A 23,949-nucleotide genomic window follows, 5' to 3' on the forward strand; every position below is an offset into this window, starting at 1 on the left:
GTACCAAAAAAGAAGAAGCAAAATGCGATAAATATTATGAACCGGAGGCTGTGGCGGATTTAGAAACTATTTCAGGTCGGATTTAATTTCTAATTCATCTATAATTTCTGATAATCCGAGTTTAACGTCTATTTAGACCTAAATTTTTAAAAAAATTATTTTCATTTTTAAAAAATTTACACCTATTAAAAAAAATCAGTCCCGGTTAGAGCCTATTGCCTATCCTATTCTAAGGGTAGATCCTCCACTAACCTAAGGGAGTAACAATCTTTAAAACTAATTATTTCATATTGTCCCTATTTAAAACGTGCTAATGAGTTAGTATTTATTACTATCTATAAGTAAATGAGATTTTTATGACTATATTAAATAAGGATAAACATAAAAGGAAAAATATTTGTAGAAATTTATAGTATCAATTATATTTCTTTAAACTGTGTGATAATATAAAAATAGATAATTCTATTGAAACGGAGATAGTAACTTTTAGATCCCACTCTTTCATTAATAGATATAGATTTGTTTTAAAAGTTTGTGATATGCTATTACTATATTTATTTATAACACTATTTATCTAATAGTGTGTATTTATATGCATATTATATTTTTTTTAAGAAAAAATAATTAAACTGGTTTCTATATAAACGTGTTAAGCATGTTTTCGTGACTATTTCTTAATAAATGGACCAAATGAGCTATATATATATATAAAGATCAACGTGTTAATCTGTTAAACGAACGTATCATACTCATATTTAAAATTTTAACACTATTTGTTAAACGTGTCTGGCCGCCTGGCGGATGAGCTAAATAAATGTTAATACAAATAGATACACAAGCAACACAACACTTTTATAATTCCATAACACAAAATCTAAAGCCCTCATTTAAAGGATTTATTTTTATGCTTTTTTTGGTTTTAACTCCTTTGCCCTGAAAACATTGGATTGCATTTGCGGTTGATGAGTAGTGTATAGTTGTTATCTGAGACTTTTTTCTTTTTTTTGAAAGATTTTATCTGAGACTTGATCTCTCGATACATATAAATCTGCAGAAATTTGAGCAAAGTCCATGTCCACATCCACTCTTTTGTCTGCTTACATATATCCAAACAAAAGAAAGTGGATTATCCTAACAAAAGAGAAGGAAAAAAATATTAATTCTAAGAGATTGCAACTAAGAAAAATTCATTACATATTTTTAGTGTGTGAATTTTGTTAGATAAGATTTTCATTTCACTAAAAAAGTTGTGTATGGTTGTGTTTAACCAAGACTATTATGTACAACTACAAGGCAAAAAACAGTTATCAGTCTAAATTACAACATTAATCAGCAGCTCCATTGCAAATTAAAAAATTGCAAACTCTCCTCAGAAAACCGTGCAACTGAAGTTTCATAATTTCTTACGGCTGCAAAACGAATAACCAAAGACGACATATTGTTAAATTTCGGTGGATCAAACGTTTGTTTTGAACTAATCCGGTTTAGTGTATTCGAGCAGCATGTGAGGTGATCTGTATATCTTTACAAGTGTCCAGTAAAGTACTTCTTCAACTCCAAGTTCACCTTCTGCTCTAGCTGCATATATATCCTCGCAAATCGCTATCAACCTACATCATGCATTCCAATTTTATTCAGTATATTGTGCTGTGATAATGCATCATTGTACGCAAAAAAATGGAGGAACCCAGCTCTATGTTTCACCTGTCGCAAGATGGTAGATTCTCATATGGTATTCTCATTCTTAAGTCTGAGCACTGAAGTCTGATAAAACGGCCTACTGCAAGCACAAAGGTTATATATAGACCCCATATGCTGAACTTGCTGATTGTGTCGCCTAGAATACCCTCTGAAACGCCAATATAAGCAGTTACATTATTCGTCACACAAAATTCATGCCGCTAGCATACTACATTTATGTCATAGGAATGTTTTCTAAACTTACGAGGAGGAGTCTCTTCGGACATTATGATGGCCATAGGTCCTGTTAAACCTCCACAGCCTCTCACATCTGATTTATTGATATCATGAAATGACCACCAACTAAAATCTTGACGATTCATTACAAGATCCGCACTGACTGAACTTTCCTGCAAATACAGAAGTTTAAGTAGAGTTTTCAAACAAAAGAAATAAAGCCTCCAAATTCACTCCTAGGAAAAACGCTATTTATCTTGCATGGCACTGTCGTCTGAGGGTGACCCATGGCAATTATTGTAAGACGTTGTGACCTAGGGGTCATAGATTTAAAGACCAAATATGCATTTTGCTAGTAAAAGGAGACCGTACTCTACAGCCTGCAGTATGATAAGCCTCATAAAACCAACCATAACGCACTAATTCCACATCAAATCAATTTGCCAATAAATTACTAACAAATGGCATTAAAATGCCCTTCGGATATCTTTGTTAAAGAAATCATCTAACTTGAAGTGTTAAAAAGACTCTAGCAATTATTTTCAGGGGCAACACCAGATATTGCCAGAATTAATTCTTATAACAGAAACAAATAACAGAACAGCAAACCATCATACAAGACGCAGTGAGTAAGTTAATGCTAAAAGATGCAAATTGGACACACAGACAGAGGAGAGAAGGTCTAGCTTCTAAGCAAATGAAGAAAAGTACATAGATAAGAGTGTAGATACCTCTTGCTCCAAAGGTCTGACATCACCTGAACCGGTTACACGCAAGTATCTTGGATAAAGATTATGTATCCTAAAGCTCTTTGTAGAGCCATTCAGAACTTTTTGGATGTCTGTTCGATTTGGAAGATCTATAGGATCAACAGGTTTCTCATATTTCACAACTTCCTTGCCCTTTGGCCTATCCCTGGATAGGACCCAAATGAAAAGAATATCCATATCCAAATCCCAGTCAAGGGACTGTATAAATCTCGTCTGAACCACATCAGGGACAAGCCATAATGTACTTGCGTCTCCTTGGCAACATATCAGCTGAATGTCAATTTTATTATACATATCCAAATAATGATGGGGATCTAGATCAATATCAGAGTTGACTTTCTCCCATGGGAATTTTTCACAAAGAGTAGTTTGATACAGTGTTAACCTTCCACCCACTGTCTTGATATCAAGCTGCACACTTACATCTTTAATAGGGTTTGCAATATTTGTTGGGTTACCACTGCTGTATATCTGCAAGGAGATAAAACATTTTGTGGAACATAAGAAGCATTAATTGTTAACACATTGCAGTACAAAAATGTGCACATATGCATGTAACAGAACCCTTTGGAGATCTACTTACTATGATAACCATTTATGAAATCACTAAACTACATGTATCATAGTAAAAATTAATTGTGTATCGCAAGTATCTACCAGCATAGGAGCCCAAATAACACAGATCAATATGAAGAAGAGGCATATCCCATTGCAACACTTGGTCCATTTTGTTTGTCTCTCTCCTGGTATGTGTGTAGCTCTATTCAAGACGTTATCGCATTTAACCAGGTAAAGACTTGCATGTATATCCTCCAGCTGAAAGAAAAGGCTATGTGTATCAGTATAAATGAACTTGCAGTATGTGAAATAAACTTCTAAGAAATTGAAGTCCAATACAAGACACAACAATTTCGACTAGACAGATTTTGCTTTGTAATTAATCTATTGCCATGCCACTGCCAGTCCATGCAAAATAAGATAAAAACAATGCTACAATGCTAACTAAAATGTTCTCAATTTACCTTCAGCCAATCATACATAGTCAAAGATGTAGTTGTACATGACCAGTCCAGCACACACCGCAATTCATAAAGGAACGGTAGAGCTCGATAGAGTCTATAGCCTAAATAATTAATACGGGTTACTTGGCTAGTCAGAAACTGCTGATACAATGTGCTTTTATGAGGAATCCCATATCGGATTTGAATAGCCTGCAGTGCTAGAGAGATTGCTTTTGCGAGAAATATAGCACGAAGAGCTAGCCCTATAGTTTGTTTTTGGGAAGGTTCCGATTGCCAAGCATATATAGTGACCGAGTATGTGAATAGGATGAGGTTGAAAATATAGAAGATAACTTTTCCAGTGGCGAAGGAACAGAGGTAAATTATACGATCCACGACAATTAAGAAAAAGATTATCTGCATATAGAAAACAGTTAGAAACCAAGAGAAATAGGAAAGCCATGGGCACTCAGGAGATCAAAATTCTGCTACCACATCTTAGCAAGCCAGGCTATTAAAAAATGATACAAAGTTTCTCTCTCTCTCTCTTTCTCTTCTTGCTTTAATGAAATCTATCGTGAGTACCAAATACATTTAAAAATGGTCAATGTCATTTGAAGCGCACAAATCTGCCCTTTAGAGGCTCAAGGGAGGCTCCAAAATCTGAGATGGGGCTTTTCGACATTGAACTTTGAATCAAGATCAATGTTATAGGCTTACAGTTCTTATGCAAACAAATTAAGCATATGATCAAGACATGGATATTATAAGTGATCAGCATGCATTGACCCAGTCATATTCTTCATCCACTCTATGCTTAATCATTACTTTCCAGTTTTAAATAATAGTTGCGATTAAATAACAAAACAAGGTAGCGAAAAACTTACTATTAAGATAAATACGAACTGCTTTGGAAACTGATCTTCAAGTTGAGAAACATCTAGAAATTCACTTTTATGTTTAATCACAGATTGGTAGAACATTGCGACTAGGAAGAACACACTCAAATCTGCACCAAATACATAGGCATACAGATCAATTTCTCTTTTACCTCCCCCAATGACAGAGACAATAGGGTATGGAAACCCGATTTCTTCAACAAACCCCTCTTCTTTAGCTTTAAGAATCTCCTTTGCTACATCAGCTGTCGGAGTCAGTGACTTGTACCATTCTGCTGATGTGCAGTTTGTCAAAGGGGAGGCATAGACCACCTCCAAAACAACCAAGGCCATATTTGGGTTCTCTTCACTTCTTTCAATGCTCTGGACATGAATCCTACTAGCAAAAGGACAACCATCCAGGTTCTTTTCTTTGCATCTGTCATCATGAATAATTTTAAGCAATTGGTTTATTCCAGATTCAATCCTCTCTGGCTGAATTCCATCTTCTGGCCACAGACACACATCCATTGACACCTGGACAAAATATGGAGGAGATTCTGCTCCCTGCGTGAGTGATTCCCAGTACCTAAAAATGCTTCTGACTATCAACTTTACCATACTTGTCATTATATGTAGCAGTTCCTCTGCCTTCTCACTCCAACTATAATTTAGATGAACCTCTTCTCCGAGCAGAGAATTTCTTCTGAAAAATTTCCTGTCCACGAATGGCATCCATTCACCATCTTTTGCAGCTATAGAACTCTGTAAGAGGGTAAATAAGTAGACAAGGAACAGAGGCAATGAACTGATGACAAAGGATGAGCTGATTTTATGTAAAGGAAATCCTAGGTCGCGAAGGAGGACCAAATTAAATGTCAACCCACAGTGTTGAATGATAATTTGGTACAGATACTCAACCAAAATGTATACTTCAGTGTAAATCAGCATGATAACCCAGAAGATGTAACTTGGGCCGGTGTTGACACATAAAGCATATAAGAAGAGAGCCACAAGATACACCATAGAGAGCAAACTAAAGTTCCAAAGAAATGCAAAAACAAAACAACAATAACACACAACATCAGTGTTAGACCGCATTTGGGACCATATATGTCGAAAGATTCTTCCTATCTGCAGACTTGTAGCATCAGAACTCATATCAGACTGCAGGGAAGAGGAACGGTCCAAATGTATATGCTTATTCTTTTGGCTATCTATCTCATCATATACCTCATTCTCTGACGATAAGTGCTCACTTGAATCGGAATCTTCTGGTATGTTCAAGAAGCTCACAAGGTTGTTAACTGCTTGATTTCCAATAGACTGCACCTGGGTAACACCATCTCCTATCAGCTGTACTGCAGATTTCAAAGCATTTTCTTTTGACTGGGTTTCTTTTTTTCCAGAATCAAAATGTATGCTATCAGTTGATTCCTCTCTGATTTCGGTGATCTCACAAATGGGAGACTCTGAAGAAAACTTAGGAGACATTTCTCTTTCCAGATTTTCTGCAATCAAATTAAATGGAGACTTGATCCTTTCAAATGAAAATTCTGAATCCTCATTAATTAGCGGCTCCTGTTTCCTAAGATTTCCTTCATCCATCTCCGGGCTAGAAGAATGCCTTCTAGAAGTAGGATAAGTACTTTTCCTTTTCCTTAGACCTTCTCTGTCAGGAGAAGAGTCATCAGCAGTAGTAGTTAAATTAATGTCGTGAAGCTGAATTTGTAAGTTTAACATCTCAGACTTCATCTTCTCTACTTGCGAGTTACGGTGGCGTTTTTTCTCCTCAGTTTCGCGAATATGTTGCAATTGTGCAGTTTTCCAGGCAGCTTTCTTCTCTTGCTCGCGGACAATGGCTCCAATTTGCTCTGCTTCAAGATATCGTGAAACATAATCAAATTCGCTGGAGGAGAACATATAAGACTGCAGTGAGACCAACATAAATATGATAATCTCAACAAGTGCAGATCTTGCAGTAATTCGAAACCCGTAGTCATACTTATAAAATCCAATCATCTCATATATGTAACCGGTTGTCTCACAATTCCCAGCACTAACACCCACATAAGGAGATTGATAGGCAAGAGATAGAACAATGACAGCAAAGTTATATATGCGTAAGAGCCTGAAGATCTTGTTCTTCTTTTTCAATATTACAAGTCTCATCCGAAAGAAAACCAGAGCAAATGCAAGATAACCAAGGTGCAGAATATCATACTCAAGGGTTCCCGTAATCAATATCAAGCAAAGCACAAGATCCAATAGATGGCAATAGCAGTAAAGTCTCATGTAGTCAAGAAAAGTCCACATGCTTTTAGTTTCAAATGAGAGATCCTTCCAAACAAATGTATTTTTACGCTGAGACATCATCTGGCGGTATGTTGAAGAGCCTGAAAAACTAGACAAACGATCTGCACGCAATTTGAAACATGCAAGCATAAAGATGACAAAATAGTTGGCAAGTACACGCGAATCATCCACAGTAAGCCCTGCAGAAAATATGTGCGTTGGGATTAGTTGAGCCCATGATGACACAAGGAAAGCAATTAGATATGCAAACTATGAGAAGTTGACCAATTTACTGGGCTATTTTGTATTTCTGCCAACTTCAATAGGAGTATAGGGTACCATGAATCCAATTTAAAGATGCTTCAGGATTCCTATTAAATAGGCATATAATGAAGAAAGAATGAATACCCAGCCAGCAGTTCTTGCAATACTGAAAATAAAGAGTTGAGTTGTTCCAGCAGTCATGACAAACTATGTCAGTATCACTTGAGGCATTTTGATACAAAGGAGAGATGGTCCTCCATAGGGCAAAGTACTCTAGGATGAGAATGGATGCAAACAAGGTCACAACCATGGGCCACAACTTCCGTGTGATGCGACGGTTTACAAGAATACAAGCAACAAGCAACGCAACACATAGAAGAGAGATGGCATTCAACAAAGTAAAGCTGGCCAGAAGCAATGCAATCATATTTATTTCAAGGCCGAAGAGGTTAAACATATTCTCCATCCAGAACTTCAAATATATTTTTAGAAGAGCCTTCTGTGTATCAAATCTTTCATTTCTCAATGTAAGAATCCTCTTCTTATTCCACTTATGACTCTCCTTGGTGCTTCCCCAAATATATCCAAATGAAAAAATTCTGGTCCCACCACTTGCAGAACTATCTGTTTTATTGTAAGTATTAGGTGCTCGAGTAAGACTAGAGGGGAGAGAGAAAATGCCTGTAGCTGTAGCAGTTCCCTTTTTCATGGATGGCACACTATAGTCTGATGTTGCCTTATTGTCATCATTGGTTACAGAACCATTTGTAATAGTATCTTCATCTGAGACAAACAATGGACAAGGCTCTTCCCACCTTCCTATATCTGGAATAGTAATTGGCATCTTTTCCAACCAACGGAATACATTGTACTGAAGAGTGCAAGCAGCAATTACTAGCACTTTTCCTCTCAGTCCTGACTCTAGACCCCAAAAACCTGGCTTGTATGCACGGAAACCCAAGAAAAGGGAAAGCTTGGAGTACTTTTGCCCAGGAAACATTCCAGCTTGTCTACCACACATTTGGAATAGATACTCTGATGCCACTATAATCCCGGTATACAACAGGAATGATTTGGATGGTACACGAGAAGTTTTTGATAAAGTTGAACACATTATGAGGCCAAGTAAATAGACAAAACCAAATGCACTAACTGGAGACAAAGACGCATAGAATAATGCAATAAACAAGATCTTCTGACTGTGCCAAATCAGAAACCTTTTGAAGAACCCAAATACCCCAGAATCCAATGCATCAGGATCACTGGACCTGTTATACTTGCTCTGTCTCCTCTCGTAGCTGTAAAGTTGCATCACAATCAAGATAGCCAGAGACTCCCAAACATTTTGCAGGAATGAAGCCCCTGAATTGTAACCCAAATAAACATACAGATCTATGAACCTGGACAGCCACATCTCAAAGTAGGGGAAACTGCTCAAGCTATAGATGGTGACAAAAACCATGATTGCATATGCTTTTAAAGGAAACCATAAACGCCTTTTTGTTTTCTCAACAAGTTGCCTTCCAATTATCCAAACGAGGAGCAGCAATATATACCCAAATGATACGTAATTGGGTGTTACCAAGTATACTGCAAGAAGAATAGTTAGGAAAGCAATGTAGGTTCCACATGATCGATACATGGATAAAAATTTCTGCCCAACTGCACTGAGGAATGCTGCTATTCTACTCTCTGTAAGCAGAAAAGACAAAATAAGGGTGTGTCAAAGAACTTCAAGGGGATTAGAAAGTTTAGAGATCAAAGGAGATTCTCCTGAACAGTGCAGCTAAATTGCAGGTCTAAAATTGGCAATGAGAAACAGATGAATTTTTACCATAAGAATGATTATCATGGCTGTATTTGGCAGTTGAGGAGGCATACACTGACAACAAGACTGATTTATTTAGACCGGCTTTCAAGATGCTAAATCCCATAGGAGGGCTTGGTGTGTGCTGCACAATTGCTGAGAATGAAAATAACACCTCAAAACCATGGTTATGAATGGCACAGAAGCATGCAAGCAGGGCAATTTCCAAGAATTCCCAAAAACTATATTCTTTGAGAAGACCTGCACCAATTCCAACCAAAATATTTCATTTGTATTTGTCTCAATCGAGAGGGTCGTTCCTGTTCAATAAGAAAATAAAAGGTAATTTTTCAATTTGAATCACTTAAAGAAATGCTTACCAAGCTGTAACAGAACTTCTATAGTTGAAGAACTTCTTTCCTCCAAAGTTTGGGAGATTAGATCAATCTGAAGAATGTATAACAGTGCAAAGTGAACTTCACATAGAAGAATCATGGATTGGCGAATCTTTCTGCTGATGTCGTGGCTCAAAAGATATATCAAGAAACATATCACTGAAGAATAAGTCAGAAACCCAATTAGCAAAATCGGACAAATTCATGACAAAACTACACATGCTTGGTTGCTGAAATGAACTCTTAATTGATGAACAAAGATCTAAAGGTAGCACAAAGAGTAAATCAGTATAGAAATTTTGATTATAAAGCTTACTGTAAATAGCATGCACAAAACCAGGTTTCATGGCAATGAGGAATATAAGTGCTAGCATAATAGCCCGAGAACATTTCCGCAGTCCCCATGCAATAGTAGCCACAATCAACACCTTGGTATCTTCTTCCACTGTAATAGAAGAACACGATGACACAATTTCATAGATGGAAGTGTTCTTCTTGTAAGTTATTATTACTAGCTTAAAATTGAGGCATATTTTTTTTTTCCAAAGAGTGGATATTTAATAAAAAAACATTAAAGGAAAATGGTAGATTGATCAGAAAATTCAGAGATAAATATGAAAAAAAAAAAAACAATGAGAACTCAAATACAGCAAATCACAGAGATATCTGACTTAGCATCATGATGAGAGAATACACGTGCAAATCTTCTTCGTTTCATAAGCTGACGTATATACAGAAAATGAAATATTTACTCCAAAAAGTTTGGAACTTTAATAATGAAGGTCGAAAAGCAATTAATTTGTGGATTTATTGAACCGACTGGTGCACCATAATTCACCTTTAGGTGCAAGGGAACAATGAAACAAACAAATGCTAAAAATGGAAACAGTAGCATCAATAAAGTCCTAAAGAGAACCAAACTCAATTTATAGCAAAGTGGGTGGAATGATTGTTCTACAAGAACTAGAAAACAGACTTCATTACAGAGCGTTGAAGAAAACTTCCATGGTCATCCTATTATGAATTAGTAAACATGGCCTTAAAAAGAGCAGGTGGGGATTACCATCCCCATTTAAACAACAAGATGGAAGGCACTAATGACAGTTAAAAAGAAAACTACAATATATATATATATATATATATATATATATATATATATATAAGCATTGCAATACGACATAATCAGCCATTAATCCTTGTAACTAGATGGTTACGCACTGTTGAAGAGTTCATTTCATTACCTTCTTCTTTGGAGGTTGCATTTGAAGGTTGATTACTCTCATCAGACACATAGAGGAATACGGAGTTGTTCACAAGATTACCCAAAGCAACCAAAACGCCAAGACAAAATTGTGCAAGCAAAAAGAATCCAGGAATGGGATAATGCCACAATCCAACCATCTCCCAGATTTTCATATCCTGCATGAAATCAATAAATGACGCTAAACTATCTCGTCATCAATATAATAATAACATTCATTTTGAAGAGACCAAACCTTCCCAAGCTTCCTGGTCAGGAGTGAAAAAGCTAGATTGAAGATATATGTGCCGACTGCCCAAAAGAGAATGAAGACAAGAAGCAACCCATTTAACCGGTGCATACGAAATACAGATGGGAAGGCAAATACAATGTAGCCTACATATGCAAGCAACCCAAATGCGCATAGACTGGAAAAATGAAAACTCCAGTAGGAAAGAGCAAACAAGGAGACCTATCAAACAAAGAAACACAAGGGAAAGCATTTAATACAGATAAATTCAAATCTGAATAAAATTTGAAATTTAGTAACATCCTTAACTTCACAACACATTATAAAAAAAATAGCTTATGCAAATTAGGCAAACGAGTTAAAAAAATCACTAATAAGTTTGGCTGCATTACACATTACACGAAGAATTTAATACGATGTGTCAAACCCCGCTGATGGAAGCAACAAGAAATGAACTACTCACGAATTTGAAATTTAATAATCTATTTCATTTTTGTTACACTTAAGGAAGTTGCAAATATACTAGGTTTCAGTCAGCACCCTCTTAAGGGTCTTAAAGCGTAATCATTTTTACTTTTTAATAACTATATCATAACAATGATATGGGGTAGTCTATTAAGAAGGTGATAACATGTAGTTTATGAATATGTACCGGAAAACCGTACGTGAAAAAGTTGATACTAAAGGTCCGAAAAACTGCTCTCCTTAATAAAACATTGGTATGCCTGACACCCGATCTGCAAATTAATTATAATGTTTAGCTGGCGAACAAATAGAAAACATAAATTCTACATCTAGCTAAATATTTATCCTCCATACATTTAAGTAGGTTATTAATCAGTTAACCGAAAAGTGCATAGATACAAAGTGTCACAGAAAAGTAGGTGGCTATAGTGTTCCATTTGAAAAGTAGAGAGTTATCATTTGACTTTGAATTGACTTCTAAAACAAATAAAATGCTACTATAAGTGATAGTGTCACAGATTGGTGAATGGAAATAACGTTGCGAGGAAAGAATAAAGTTAATTAAAGAGTTTATAAGTTGCGCGATCAACCAGATCAGTTACTGTTCCAAGAATTACCGAGATTCACGAATGAAAAACGAATGCCTCAAGGGGAGAAGCTGCTCAGTCAAGTTACTTTTTCTCATAGACATAATAAAATTCATTTCCTCCAAATCACATTTAACAAAAGACAGCTGCATCAAGGAGAAAAAAGTTCAAAGGTAATACCACGGAATGATATAAATTTGACAAAAGACTAGCTCATTAACATTTGAACAATTTGATAAGCACAAAGCATATTTCATATGGATAAGCACTTTCCACACAAATTCGCTTAAAAACATATAATTTCAAATACAAAAACACAAAAGAGATATTATTAAATAATTGATGATGGAAGTTATTTATGAAGCAAGCATTTGATTTGCTAGCTCTACAAAATCAAATAATGTATAAGAGATCACCACATCGTCCACATCCTCAGCAAAGTGCTGCTAAGCAATCTTTGTAATCTAATCTCCTGGAGAGATGGCTAACCCAAGAAAGGTCCCAAATACTATTGCAAAGCTCTTTTTAGTAAAGAAAATGCAACCTATAAAGGTATAAAGCTGCCGTGAAGAAATACTGTGGCACCTGAATTGCTATAAATAAAATATCCTTAGAAAAAAGAAGAAAACAAAAACACAGAAGCACGCCAGCCATAAAGAACACGGAAGGCTTCTTCCTTTAAAACCAGAAAAGGACAAAATAAAGCAACTGTACTCAAAATTTGTTATAGAACTTTAGCTCTCTCCATCTACAAATACTGTTGCCTTACTGCCTTTAAATAGATATCTTTGAGCATTTTGAACATTGTCAAACATAGTCTTCTAGTGTAGTAAGGGCTTTGTGATCGATGTTATTTCAACAATACCATTAGTCGCTATATTTGGCACACTTATTGCCTTTACAGCTAGGTGTTTCACAAAGTGTAAGAACTCCAATGGCTTATAGCCATGCATTCATTTAACAACAAATGCTTTGTGTAAATATCGAAAAAGGGTCTTCTGACACACTTTTACAGTATATTGCAGTTAGGAAAAATCATTTTTCATGATAGAAATAAAAGTATTTTGGAAAACCTCTGAGAAAAATGGAATATCAAGCATTTTATCTGATCCTAGGATTGTAAACTAAGGCATACATACCATTATATAGTATAATACAAGGGAAATCCCAGAACAAATTTCAGGCCACTCCGTCTTTTCAGATATTTTGAAGAGACCAACAAAATCAGCTATCCAGTGAAATATACTGGGGACTTCTACAGGAAGCTGATACGCATAAAGTAGGATTATGTTAAAGCCTGCATACAGCTGAAGAGGCCTCCACCACCTTCAAGTCATTATAACGAGAATTAGCCACTGACAGAATTAGCATCTAATAATCAATCAAAACAAACATATAATGTAGAATGGATCATGTGTGTGTCTGCGTGCGTGCAAACAGTAACAGAGATAGAAAGTTCAATGGAAAGTTATTATCTATAGTGGACACAAAATGAATCACCTGAAAAGCCCTAGAAAATTGCTTGTCAGTGACCAATCTACGAGACCAGCACAGCTACCGATAAAAAAAGGCAGCGAAAGCCACGTGGGATTGCTGATTCCCACACCCAGCTGAATGGCAGGCAATAGCAAACAGGATGCGACCCTAAGATGAGAGCCTTTAATGTAGCATAATAGAGAAGCAATCCAAAATTAATATTCATAATCTTTATTAGTATTAATTAACTTAAAATCGAGAGCATAAAACTTCATTAAATACGTAGAATTTGAGCCAAATGTAGAATAACAGGCAGAGGGGAAAAAGGGAAATTACAAAAAATTAAATATGAATTATTATAGTAAACAAATTCAGGTCATAAAAAAGAATCAGCAAATACATGGCCAAAAGCCATTACATAATTCTCAGCAGATGAACAAGCATAAAGGACTAAACTTAGCTCATCTTAAGTATAGGACACTTAAACAAGATAGATGCTTATGAATTAAAACGAGACGAAATCACATTATAGACATGCCTAAAAAAGAAAATTTCTAGCACGCTCATGAATTTTCATTTCTCTGTAGGCATACTAGCATAAGCCTAAAACATCTTATGTGTGTTGAGAAATGATAAGAAAACTTAAAAACTCATGTACAGAACTCTTGCATATTATTAAGATATTGAAACTATTGTTGGAGCCTCACCTAACAGCTTGACCTATTTGGTGAATTGGCTATTAGACATGGTATCAGAGCCTCTATAATTGAAGATCTAGAGTTTGATCCTTGGCCTCGTCTGGTTAATTAATATTTGAGCACAAGGTGAGGTGGGCTTTTGTTCGCATTCGCGTGCGGGGTGCATTAAAATAATAAAATTATTGTTGGAGCCTCACCCAACAGCTTGAACTATTGGGCGAATTGATTATTTGATACATATCTTACTTTCAAAATACTTCTGACTCTTCCTCAAAAAAAAAATCTGACTATGTAATTTACTGTAAAGTTAACTGAAGGACAACATTTGCTGGAGACAAGTTTACAAATGAAAAAAATGGAATGAGCAAGGAGAATCCTCACAAAAGATTGAGAAAAGCTTATTAATATAGTAACCAAGGATCAGGAGTTTATGCAAAGATAACTCATCATTATCTAACCAATGCAAGATTGAATAAAGAATGAAAATAAACATTGATAATTTCAATCTTTAAGAATTATTTGAGTTCTTGGAATCGGAGCCCTATGAGCATTAGTATAATACTTTTGTTTCTATTGGAAAGAAAACCAGAAGTGACGTAGAGAATCTCCCTCAGCATCATATAAAGTTCCCTCCCATCAAATTAAGCTTTATTACTAAAATTAGCTATTTATGTGTATCTGCGTCAAACAGGATGTCCAAATTACAACCCTTTGTCCATATTCTAGTTCTAGAAAATATAAACTTATCTCATGTACAAAGAAAACCACGCGAATGGTTTCAGATATAAGAGTCTGTTTGGGCCACACAAGTGTCTGATAGAATTAAAACAACAAAAAGGTAAAAAATAATTGTAAGAAAAGAACTTGGAGCTGTAGAGAACTGCTTACTAACCTATCCTTTCAAGAATAGTTACAAAGTGCCCCCAACAAGAATCTTGCCAAGGAAATAGACCAAACCTATTCCCATATACATCAACTAAAGCAACAAAAAGTGCTAACAGCTGTATAACCAAAAAATATATCACAGACGGCGATCGCCAGGACTCAACTCTGTACAGTCGCACCATAAGAAAGAGTCAGCAAAATGAAATTTCAGTAAATAGATAAAATAATAACATTAGAAAATGAAATCAGATCTTACACCATAAAACCAATTAGATGTGCCCACCAAGCATTTGCTTCACTCCATTTATTTCCCTTAATGGACCATATAATAATATATACAAGCTGGGAAAGAATAACAATAAGGGAAAACAATATAACAGGCCACAATAACACAAATCGCCTTCGGAAACGAAAACCTAAAACAAAAATAAAAGTATATTAGCAGGATAAAAATTAAAGATATCATCAGTCATATAACAACTATTTGTTCAATAGAAAGATGCACATATAGTAGAATATCTTCTTAAATCTCTTTTCTACAAAAAAACTGCAATCTATGATCGGTCGCTATGACTGGCATCAATAAATTGTTAAATGAAAAGAAAAATCAAGCCCTTTACAGTCACCACCATCTTTTGAGTGCCGTGACAATAGTACAAATGAAATATAGCTACCAAGAATATATAATATACTCCCTCCGTCCCAATAGAATTGTCCACTTTGCCTTTATCACACAGTTTAAGAAAAGCAATTATTGTTTATAGATTTTGTAAACTTTTTCTTACTTTTCTTATCCTACCCCTATTTAATATAGGGTCCACTTATTATTTACTTCTAATTTACTCATTAGTGGATCTTTTATAGGGGTAATATAGAAAAATTATGGGTAAAAGTTAATTACTTTTTGAAAGTGGACAAGAGTTTTGGGACAAAAAAATTTCTCAAAGTGGACAACTCTATTGGGACGGAGGGAGTATATAGATACTTCTCATGAGAACCGACTTCTATGTCAAAACTAACAAATGACAAAATGCAGGGAGCTTTATGGTCCCAATAGTGTTCACAATACATAACTATAAAAAAGGATAAACCCCATCAAGTGTGTCATAATCTTTCATTTACGAGCAATAAATTTATTTTGCTAATAGAAACTGCATTGCAGGTTAAGTAACTCCCCTACAATGACACAATCAAACGAAGCATTGTCTTAGAAAAAAATCCAAATCTTAATCAGCAAAGAAGAATTTGGAGAGCGAAAGGATTCAAATTTATTCACATGCTTTGATTTTAAAGCAGCACGAACATTGCATAAAATTGCTGATGATTAAATAAATATAAATGTAATGAACTGAAAAAAAAAAAAATTAGTAAAACTGCTGGGTTACAAACCTGATTTTGGCGCAGCATACTGAATGAGAAGAAAAGCTATTAAATCAACAAACGAAATCAAACTCCAATTTATCAAAGCAGCTGCAACAATTAAATAAAAAACATAATAATAAATTAAAATCATCAGAATTACAATGTGCAAATTCAAAAGGAAATCGGAAATTAAAATTACAAACGAGCAGTTGAAGCTTATAACTAAAAACTATCATATAGAAGCATGTAATTAAGCTAATTAACAGTAAAATTCAAATTAACAGGGTTCCTCAGATTATTAAACTAAGCATAAACAAAAAATGAAGAGCAGTATTACCTATAAGGAGAAGTAACGGCAAAACAAATCCGACAAGAAAATTGGCCATTGTTTTAGCTCAAACAACAAAATAATGTTGACTTTTTTAGTCTCATCACTGTAAATATCACTTCCTAATCGGAATTAACCGATCTACGAACTTGCTCTGCGCCGCCGGCGAAATCGAATTGAAAGAATTGATTGATTTTTTGGTTTACGAAAGGAAGTCGAAACCGGTGGACGGTTTGCTTCACTTTCGTATTTGGTATCGATTTGCTTTTGCTTGCTTTATGAGAAAAAACAACAGGATTAAGAGAGGCGCCAGGCTTTTTGCTTACTCTGCTCCTATAATAATTAAACTCTTATTAATCGTCCTAATTATAAATGTGAACTTAATTAACATACAAATATCTTGTTTTCCAGATAGATGTTATAAAATGTTTTACATTTGAGAGATATGTATAATTTAATGTTATAATCTATTTTTAAATTTTAAAATGTTATTTTTTTTTAAAGTTAAACCAACACTTACAAAAATGTTATTCATAATGGATATTTGTAAAGCAGAAGGTCAATCCAGTTTTTAAATTTTTGATTCGGAATCAAATAACTCACTCTCAACTATTTTGATCAAGTAAGAACAATATTTTTATTGTTCAGTCAATTAAAATAATATTTCCTACTTTTAGATTAATTAAATATAAAATTAGATCATTTCGATCGGTGAATTTGTTCATATTATTTTTAAATAACTTAAAAATGATGAATTTTATCTTTAATTGATCAAAATTTCTGAAACTAAATTATTTAAATTTGATTTATAGGTTGAAGACCGGGTTGATTCTTTACTTAATACTATTTTTGTTTTATTTAAAATCTAATTTTTTTACTTGATATTGTATTGTACTATTTTTTAATTGATTTTTTAAAGAGATTATGAGTGTGTTTAATTGAAATCGGATAAAAATAATATATAAATAATAAAAATAAATTTAATTTACTTATAAGTATGTAGTAATTTTAAATTCATAAATTAGTTAAACTTATCTCAAATGAGTTGAATAAATTGTTTAAAAATGAACCAAACAAATGATAAATATAATTAGAATTATTTGTCTAAAAAAATATAATTTGAATTAATTTACATATTTTAAAATAATATTTACTATGATCAGTCCAGAATAAGCCCAGCCTATCGTAAATTTTTTTTTTTTGCCAGAAGCCTATCGTAAATTGAATCCATTCAATTGGAAGTAATTCCACAAAACGACAGGGTATTTGGTTATTCAACTTAGCCATACATTCATTATCTGAAAACAGCAGACAATCTTCTCGCTCAGACTGGTTCATCTTCTCTAGTAAAACCATGAACTCACTAATCTCATCCTCTTTTTGTAATCATGGCATTTCAAAATTAGCATTAACAAACACAATCTTCGGATACAGACACAGTTCATGCAAAAACTCAAATTTATCTATCAAAATAAGAGCCAATGCAAATGAAGTAGATACACAGATAACAGACGAATCATCACAACAAGAACTAAAACCAGTAGAACCAATTACTGCCCCTGCACTTGACATCGAAAAAGACCTCAAAAAGGTTGGTTCGGAGATTGGAACGAGTCCATATTTCTAATTCTTATAATGATTAATTTTTTCTTGAATTGCATGAACAGGCTGTTCAAAAAACTGCAGCAACTTTTGCGCCGAGGGCTTCTACAGCTTCCAGAAATCCTGCAGTACCAGGGTCGACGTTGTACACAGTTTTCGAGGTTCAGGGCTATGTCTCAATGTTGGTAGGCGGGGCTCTTTCTTTCAATCTCATTTTTCCATCAAATGAGCCTGATTTATGGAGATTAATGGGGATGTGGTCAATCTGGATGTTCAGTAAGTACGTTAGATTTTATTCTCCATTCCACAGAAACTTGTCGACTCTTATGTGTTTCATTTTCAGACAAAAATACTTTTGAAACTCGAAATTTTATATTTTTTTAAAAAAATATTGTTAGTAAGCATTACTCGTGTGCTTATCTGCAGCAATTCCATCGTTGCGAGCTAGAGACTGCTCCAAGAATGAGAAAGAGGCGCTTAACTATCTGTTTCTTCTCGTTCCTCTGCTAAATGTTACAATTCCATTCTTTTTGAAGTCCTTTGCGGTTGTATGGTCTGCAGATACTGTAGCATTCTTTGCAATGTATGCATGGAAGGTATGCAGTGCAAGTTAGTTGAAGTTTCATATTTAATTAATTTTTTACCTATTTTCATGGTTTGATAACATTTGAAATGTAAATGTTTGTTCAGATGGGATGGCTACAGAAAACAGAGTAGAAATCAATATCACTACTTCTGCTTCTCTAAGTGATAGAACTGCGATGGTAATAATCTATATATGTTGCACGGAAGCTTCTCAAATACTACATTTCGGCATTTTATTTCCATTTCAGGAAAAACTTTTAAAATTCCGAAACTCTATACCGATAACTTATTCTTGTAAAGAATTATTATTTCAGTATTTTATTTTCGTGCTACATTTCAACCGACTGTGCTACATAATGTCTTGCAGTCTCGGACGCAGTGGAAGTTAATATACTGGGATGGATAAGATGTACACAGACTCACAGAGTATTAGGTTTACTGTAATTTGAAAAACAAAATACTGATTTTGCTGCTGTAAGCAAGGCCTGTGTTTTTCCAGGCAATAGAAAGTGTTGTTATTTACATCTTCTTGATTTTCTTGTATTATTTCTCAGCCATTGGCTTTATTTGACATCAGGAAATACCAAAAACAACAGAAAAACAAATGAAAGAAAGAAAATGAGATGTTACATAAAGATCAAGGAGTGCCATAAACAGAAAGGGCAAGATATGAGCATGCAACAAAATTCTGCAAGCATTCTTATCTATTGATTAGTTTGGTTACAACTACAAGTTTGAAAAGTAAGACCCTTATAAATAAAGAGGTCTTCTATAAAGGCCAAGCTCAATCACCTAGGATATTGTTCCTCTTAGACTAGGAAAGGTACAATTTTACACCGAATTCGAAAAGGAGCGGAAATGAGTCTAGCAGGAAGGACCGGTTCAAATGTTCTTACAAAAACTGAATAATTAGGTGGCCACCTGAAGCAGAGCATGTCTCAATATTGATTTACCAAGTTTCACCAGTCCTGTTAATAATCAATAGCAATACGGATAAAGCATTTAAGTAACATACAATATTGAAAAATCAAATATTTTACACGGTGCTATACATCTTTCATACAAATAATATTTTTCCAATTTACATAAGCTCAAGTACAATTTTAATTTTTATCGAGTTATGATAAACAGCATTGGGGATCCTCAAAAGAGCCTAACATGCTTAGCTAATTACATTTAATTGCTTGCCGCTGCCCATCATGTTCTTGTACCCATTCTCTATCCTTTTTTTTATCATCTACATGATTCAAATACCAAATGTTACTATGAATAGTAATCAAAATGCGACGATTTACTATTACTATCAATTCACCTCTAAAAGTTACTAGGTCAATGAACTATCCGGCACGCTCTGCAACACAAATAACTACTAATCTTACTTGCGAGATCAAAGAAAAGTATTGGCGGTAAAAGTTAACTATATACAACTGAAAGAATTTGGCGGTAAAAGCTAACTATATAGAACTGAAAGAATTTGTAAGCATCAGAATCTAATTCATTATACATGAACATACACAAGAATAAATACTCAAATGCTGTAAATTGTGATGCAGTAAATTGCTTCAAAAAGAAAATGCTTACCTCTGATTAAACCTACTCTACATGAAAATCCATCTTCACAAAGCCAAGATTCTCCACAGCAAACGGCAGCTAAACCCGACTCAGCGACTATACTTCCTCATCTTCACTGTAATCTTCATAGTCAGAATCAGACTCATCATCGCTCCTTGGTTCCATGAGAGTATTCATGTCAAATGATGGCATTTCCATTTCCTCCATGTCAATGGTCTCATAATCCATTCTTTGCTCAAACTTCTCATCAGAACAATTAAGAAGCCATGAAAGTGAACATTTCAACCCCTTCTTTGCAATCATTTTATGTCTCGGCTTTATAGTAGACTCAAGACCATATGTAAAGAACGCTGGAAATGTAACCAAATCATCCAAAGGTCTTCCCATCTCCATTTTGAAGTAATCAAAGCTAAGTTTCATAATGTCAATGTTCAGAGCAAGCACCTGAGGACATCCCTGAACAATCTCCCTCACTTGTTGCAAGGAAAACCCACAATCCTTCAAGAAGTCCACATGCTTCACAATAGCTGTTTTACCAAGACTAACAATCTGCGGCATCTTTTCAAAAACTCTGCTAAACTCCTCAGAACCCAACTCAATAATTGAATGAAGCAAACTCTGTTGGCTAATAAGCTTTGGCTCTAGGTCAATTCCTATAATCTCAGGATATTGTGCTACAACAGAAGGAAGTGATGCTCTTCTTACATTGCAGTTCAGAAGACATTCGATATTTGGTATGACTCTGTCCTGTAATCCAAACCCAAGAATGTGTGGCCGCTTCTCTATAAGTCTAGCTACAGCTAATCTCGGGATGCCCAAACTTTCGAGATACTCAACAAAAGGCTTGACAACCCGTCCTACTCGCATACCCAGAATCTCTGGATATTTAGTTAGCATAATCCCAATTTCTCTCCTTGCCACCCCAATTCCAACCAAATAAGCGACCGCCGTGCTCATGGTCCCTTCAAGTTTGAACCCCAATACTTCTGGGTATTTCTCAAGGACCACAGGAATGTCATTTGGCTTGATATCCATCCCTTGAAGGTACTTGACCACTGGAGCAATATCTACAACAACGCTAGCGTGAAGAACTTGCGGGTATCTTCGAATAAACTCACTGAAAGATGATTTCCTAACACCCAATTTGCCCAGATAGTCAAGAACAGGAACCATGTTCTTTTTCACACTGCAGCCAAGAACAAGAGGATAGTTATTAATGTCTTCAACTGTAAGACCCAAGTGGTGGAGAAAATCGACACGTTCTCTCATAACCTCAGCCGTGACAGGCAGTTCCAAACCATCAAGCTCATCAGGGACAATGCCAATACTCCTTAGAAACTCATAAACCCTGGCGCGATTCGCTATCTTCTCATTCTTCATATCTCGTAAAGTGGGACTCATATACCGGGGTGACGAACCTCCTTGCTTCCGACCCCCACGAACATCCCTCGTTTTGGGCTTAGATGAATCTCTAGAAGTGGATGTGAATGTTCTTTCAGCAACCGAACATCCAATCTTCGTAATCAATCCCATCCTCCTCGCATAGTGCCCGGAAATTCCAAGAGGCACCATAGGTTTCAACTGTGGCTTACCGTATATAAGAATGGGTAAATCTGGATGTACAAGTAAAAAAGCAGGTCGGGTAATTCCAGCATAGCTTCCAATCTTCATTATATGCTCCTATGGTCCTTCCTAACCAAAGTAAAGTACCAAATTGGTCGCTAAGCTTAATTCATTGGACAAACAATAATGAAGCACAATCAAATGGTATTGCAAATATTGATCCCAGCTTTAAACGAATATATACAAGTTTAGGTGAGCAATCGGTTCCAAAACTTCATTTGTTTAAGCTTTAAAGGAAATTTTTTTTTTTTCTTTACTATTATTTTACTCTTTACTTACTCAATAAACTAAAAGAAGAACACAATTTGTCACTCTATCAGTTCGAAGAAAGGGTAAGGAATTCACCTGCACTGCACGCCAATTTTGTTGGAAATGAGATACGCTTTTGGCTTCACAGTCCACAGAGAAGAAGGGTAAGGTTTTTCTGGGTCAGCATCAATGGCTTCTTCATCTTCGTAATCTAATTCAATATTATCACCAGCGTTAACACTTACTTTCAAAATTGGGCCCAAAAGAAGAGTCCCAAAGGCTATTTCCAGGATAAATACGTAGAGCCCAAGCTCATTATGAAGCCCAAATCAAAGAAGCAAGCCTATATAAACAAGTTGGGCTACTCGTGAATTACTCTAACTTGACTCAAAAAACTCGAAAGCGGCTCAAAAAATATAAGTTGAATCTAAATTGGGATTAAGCTCAAATATCAATTACTAAAACTCGTGAACCTCGTAAATCTAAACAAACTTAATGAACCTCTTATAAGTATAAATAAAAATTTACCTTTTTCCTAAAAAAAAATCACCTTTTTTATTTTTAAATCTAGATATATATCATTTTAACCGGTAAAATAATACTCTCTCTGTCCCATAAAGATAGGCCACCTTTCTATTTTGGGCGTCCCAAATTATAGGCCATCTTCTATTTTTGGTTAATAATTTTAAACCCAAAAATCTTACTTACCCCTAATAAATGTACATTATTATCTTTAACTTAATTAATTGCTCCATGTTCCAATATGGAATAAATATCATTTTTAATACCAATGTAAAATACACCAATACAAAAATTAGTCATCAATATATTATTTATTTATTTAAAAAATTATTAAAGGCTAAAAATAGAAAAGTACATAAATAAACTAATTTTAATTAATCTAACTACTTTTTTCTTAATTTCCGTATTTGTCCAAACGGTCTATCTTTGTGGGACGGAGGGAGTATATTTTATAATTAAAAAAATTAAAACATATTAAATATGCTTATTGTTTTAGTAATTATTTTTAGAGATTATTAGGTATTTACCAAAAAAAATTATAGGAAATAATACCTCAGTGCGGAAAAGATATTGAAAATACCTTAAGAAATTTATTTATTTATTTTTGTACTCTTCGTGACAAAATATTTAGAATTTTACTCTCACATTAACTAGCAGTCTACCTACTCTCTCTCTCTCTCTCATTTTATTTCTATTTTCAATCAGTTTCTTCTATTTACTATTTTTTTCATTTTCTTTATTGTCTTTTTTTTATGTATCTCATGAATGTTAAGAATTTATTTTATTTTCATTTTCTACAAATACTAGATTTTAAAGAAAAGTTATCAAAAATTAAATGAATGTTAAGAATTTATTTTATTTCCATTTTTCATTTTATTTTCATTTTTCATCTTATTATAGTGTCATTATCAGTATCGTATGTAGCAAATCATTATAAGATAATATGATGATACTGTTGGATAGTATAGCACAAAATCACAGTATCATTATCATATGATTATCACTGTATCACCTTATCATATAATTATTACAGTTTCACCTTAGCATGTAATTACCAGTGTATCATATTGCATCAGCGTCTTATTATCATGTTATTATCAATATCATATGTAGCATATTATTATAAGATAATGTGATGATACGACTGGATAATATTAGACAAAATCACAGTATCATAT

The 23,949-nt window shown here is 34.6% G+C and overlaps 3 protein-coding genes across 5 annotated transcripts; 1 reads left to right on the forward strand and 2 right to left on the reverse strand.

Annotated features, from left to right (window-relative positions):
• Positions 1 to 1,156: 1,156 nt before the first annotated feature.
• LOC126688195 (piezo-type mechanosensitive ion channel homolog) lies at positions 1,157 to 16,985 on the reverse strand. The gene is made up of 21 exons (XM_050382811.2): positions 16,628 to 16,985; positions 16,318 to 16,398; positions 15,185 to 15,344; positions 14,936 to 15,093; positions 13,370 to 13,526; positions 13,009 to 13,195; positions 11,900 to 12,015; positions 11,470 to 11,554; positions 10,824 to 11,039; positions 10,569 to 10,746; positions 9,644 to 9,772; positions 9,313 to 9,486; positions 8,960 to 9,193; positions 7,270 to 8,817; positions 4,576 to 7,061; positions 3,710 to 4,105; positions 3,345 to 3,503; positions 2,649 to 3,158; positions 1,946 to 2,090; positions 1,705 to 1,849; positions 1,157 to 1,610 (listed from the first exon to the last, which is right to left on the reverse strand). Exons 1-21 carry the CDS (start codon positions 16,674 to 16,676, stop codon positions 1,475 to 1,477), a joined length of 7,449 nt encoding a protein of 2,482 aa, XP_050238768.1. The 5' UTR covers positions 16,677 to 16,985; the 3' UTR covers positions 1,157 to 1,474.
• Positions 16,986 to 17,848: 863 nt separating this feature from the next.
• LOC126686770 (protein RESISTANCE TO PHYTOPHTHORA 1, chloroplastic) lies at positions 17,849 to 19,329 on the forward strand. Its single transcript, XM_050380999.2, has 4 exons — positions 17,849 to 18,209; positions 18,286 to 18,496; positions 18,647 to 18,816; positions 18,911 to 19,329. The coding sequence occupies exons 1-4, from the start codon at positions 17,973 to 17,975 to the stop codon at positions 18,935 to 18,937; spliced, it is 645 nt and encodes a 214-aa protein (XP_050236956.1). The 5' UTR covers positions 17,849 to 17,972; the 3' UTR covers positions 18,938 to 19,329.
• A 146-nt stretch (positions 19,330 to 19,475) lies between these two features.
• Positions 19,476 to 22,478, reverse strand: LOC126686769 (transcription termination factor MTERF4, chloroplastic). Of its 3 annotated transcripts, none has more exons than XR_007643995.2 (3): positions 22,346 to 22,478; positions 20,387 to 22,069; positions 19,476 to 19,773 (listed from the first exon to the last, which is right to left on the reverse strand). XR_007643995.2 is itself a non-coding variant. In XM_050380997.2 (2 exons), the coding sequence occupies exon 2, from the start codon at positions 22,046 to 22,048 to the stop codon at positions 20,474 to 20,476; it is 1,575 nt and encodes a 524-aa protein (XP_050236954.1). In that variant the 5' UTR covers positions 22,049 to 22,069; positions 22,346 to 22,478; the 3' UTR covers positions 20,242 to 20,473. The 3 variants fall into 3 exon arrangements, 1 of the variants encoding a protein (XP_050236954.1); XR_007643994.2 differs by lacking the exon at positions 19,476 to 19,773 and adding an exon at positions 19,800 to 20,042; XM_050380997.2 differs by lacking the exon at positions 19,476 to 19,773 and having other exon boundaries at positions 20,242 to 22,069.
• Positions 22,479 to 23,949: the final 1,471 nt, after the last annotated feature.

This window comes from Mercurialis annua, linkage group LG6 (genome assembly GCF_937616625.2).
Source record: "Mercurialis annua linkage group LG6, ddMerAnnu1.2, whole genome shotgun sequence".
Classification (NCBI taxonomy): domain Eukaryota; kingdom Viridiplantae; phylum Streptophyta; class Magnoliopsida; order Malpighiales; family Euphorbiaceae; genus Mercurialis; species Mercurialis annua.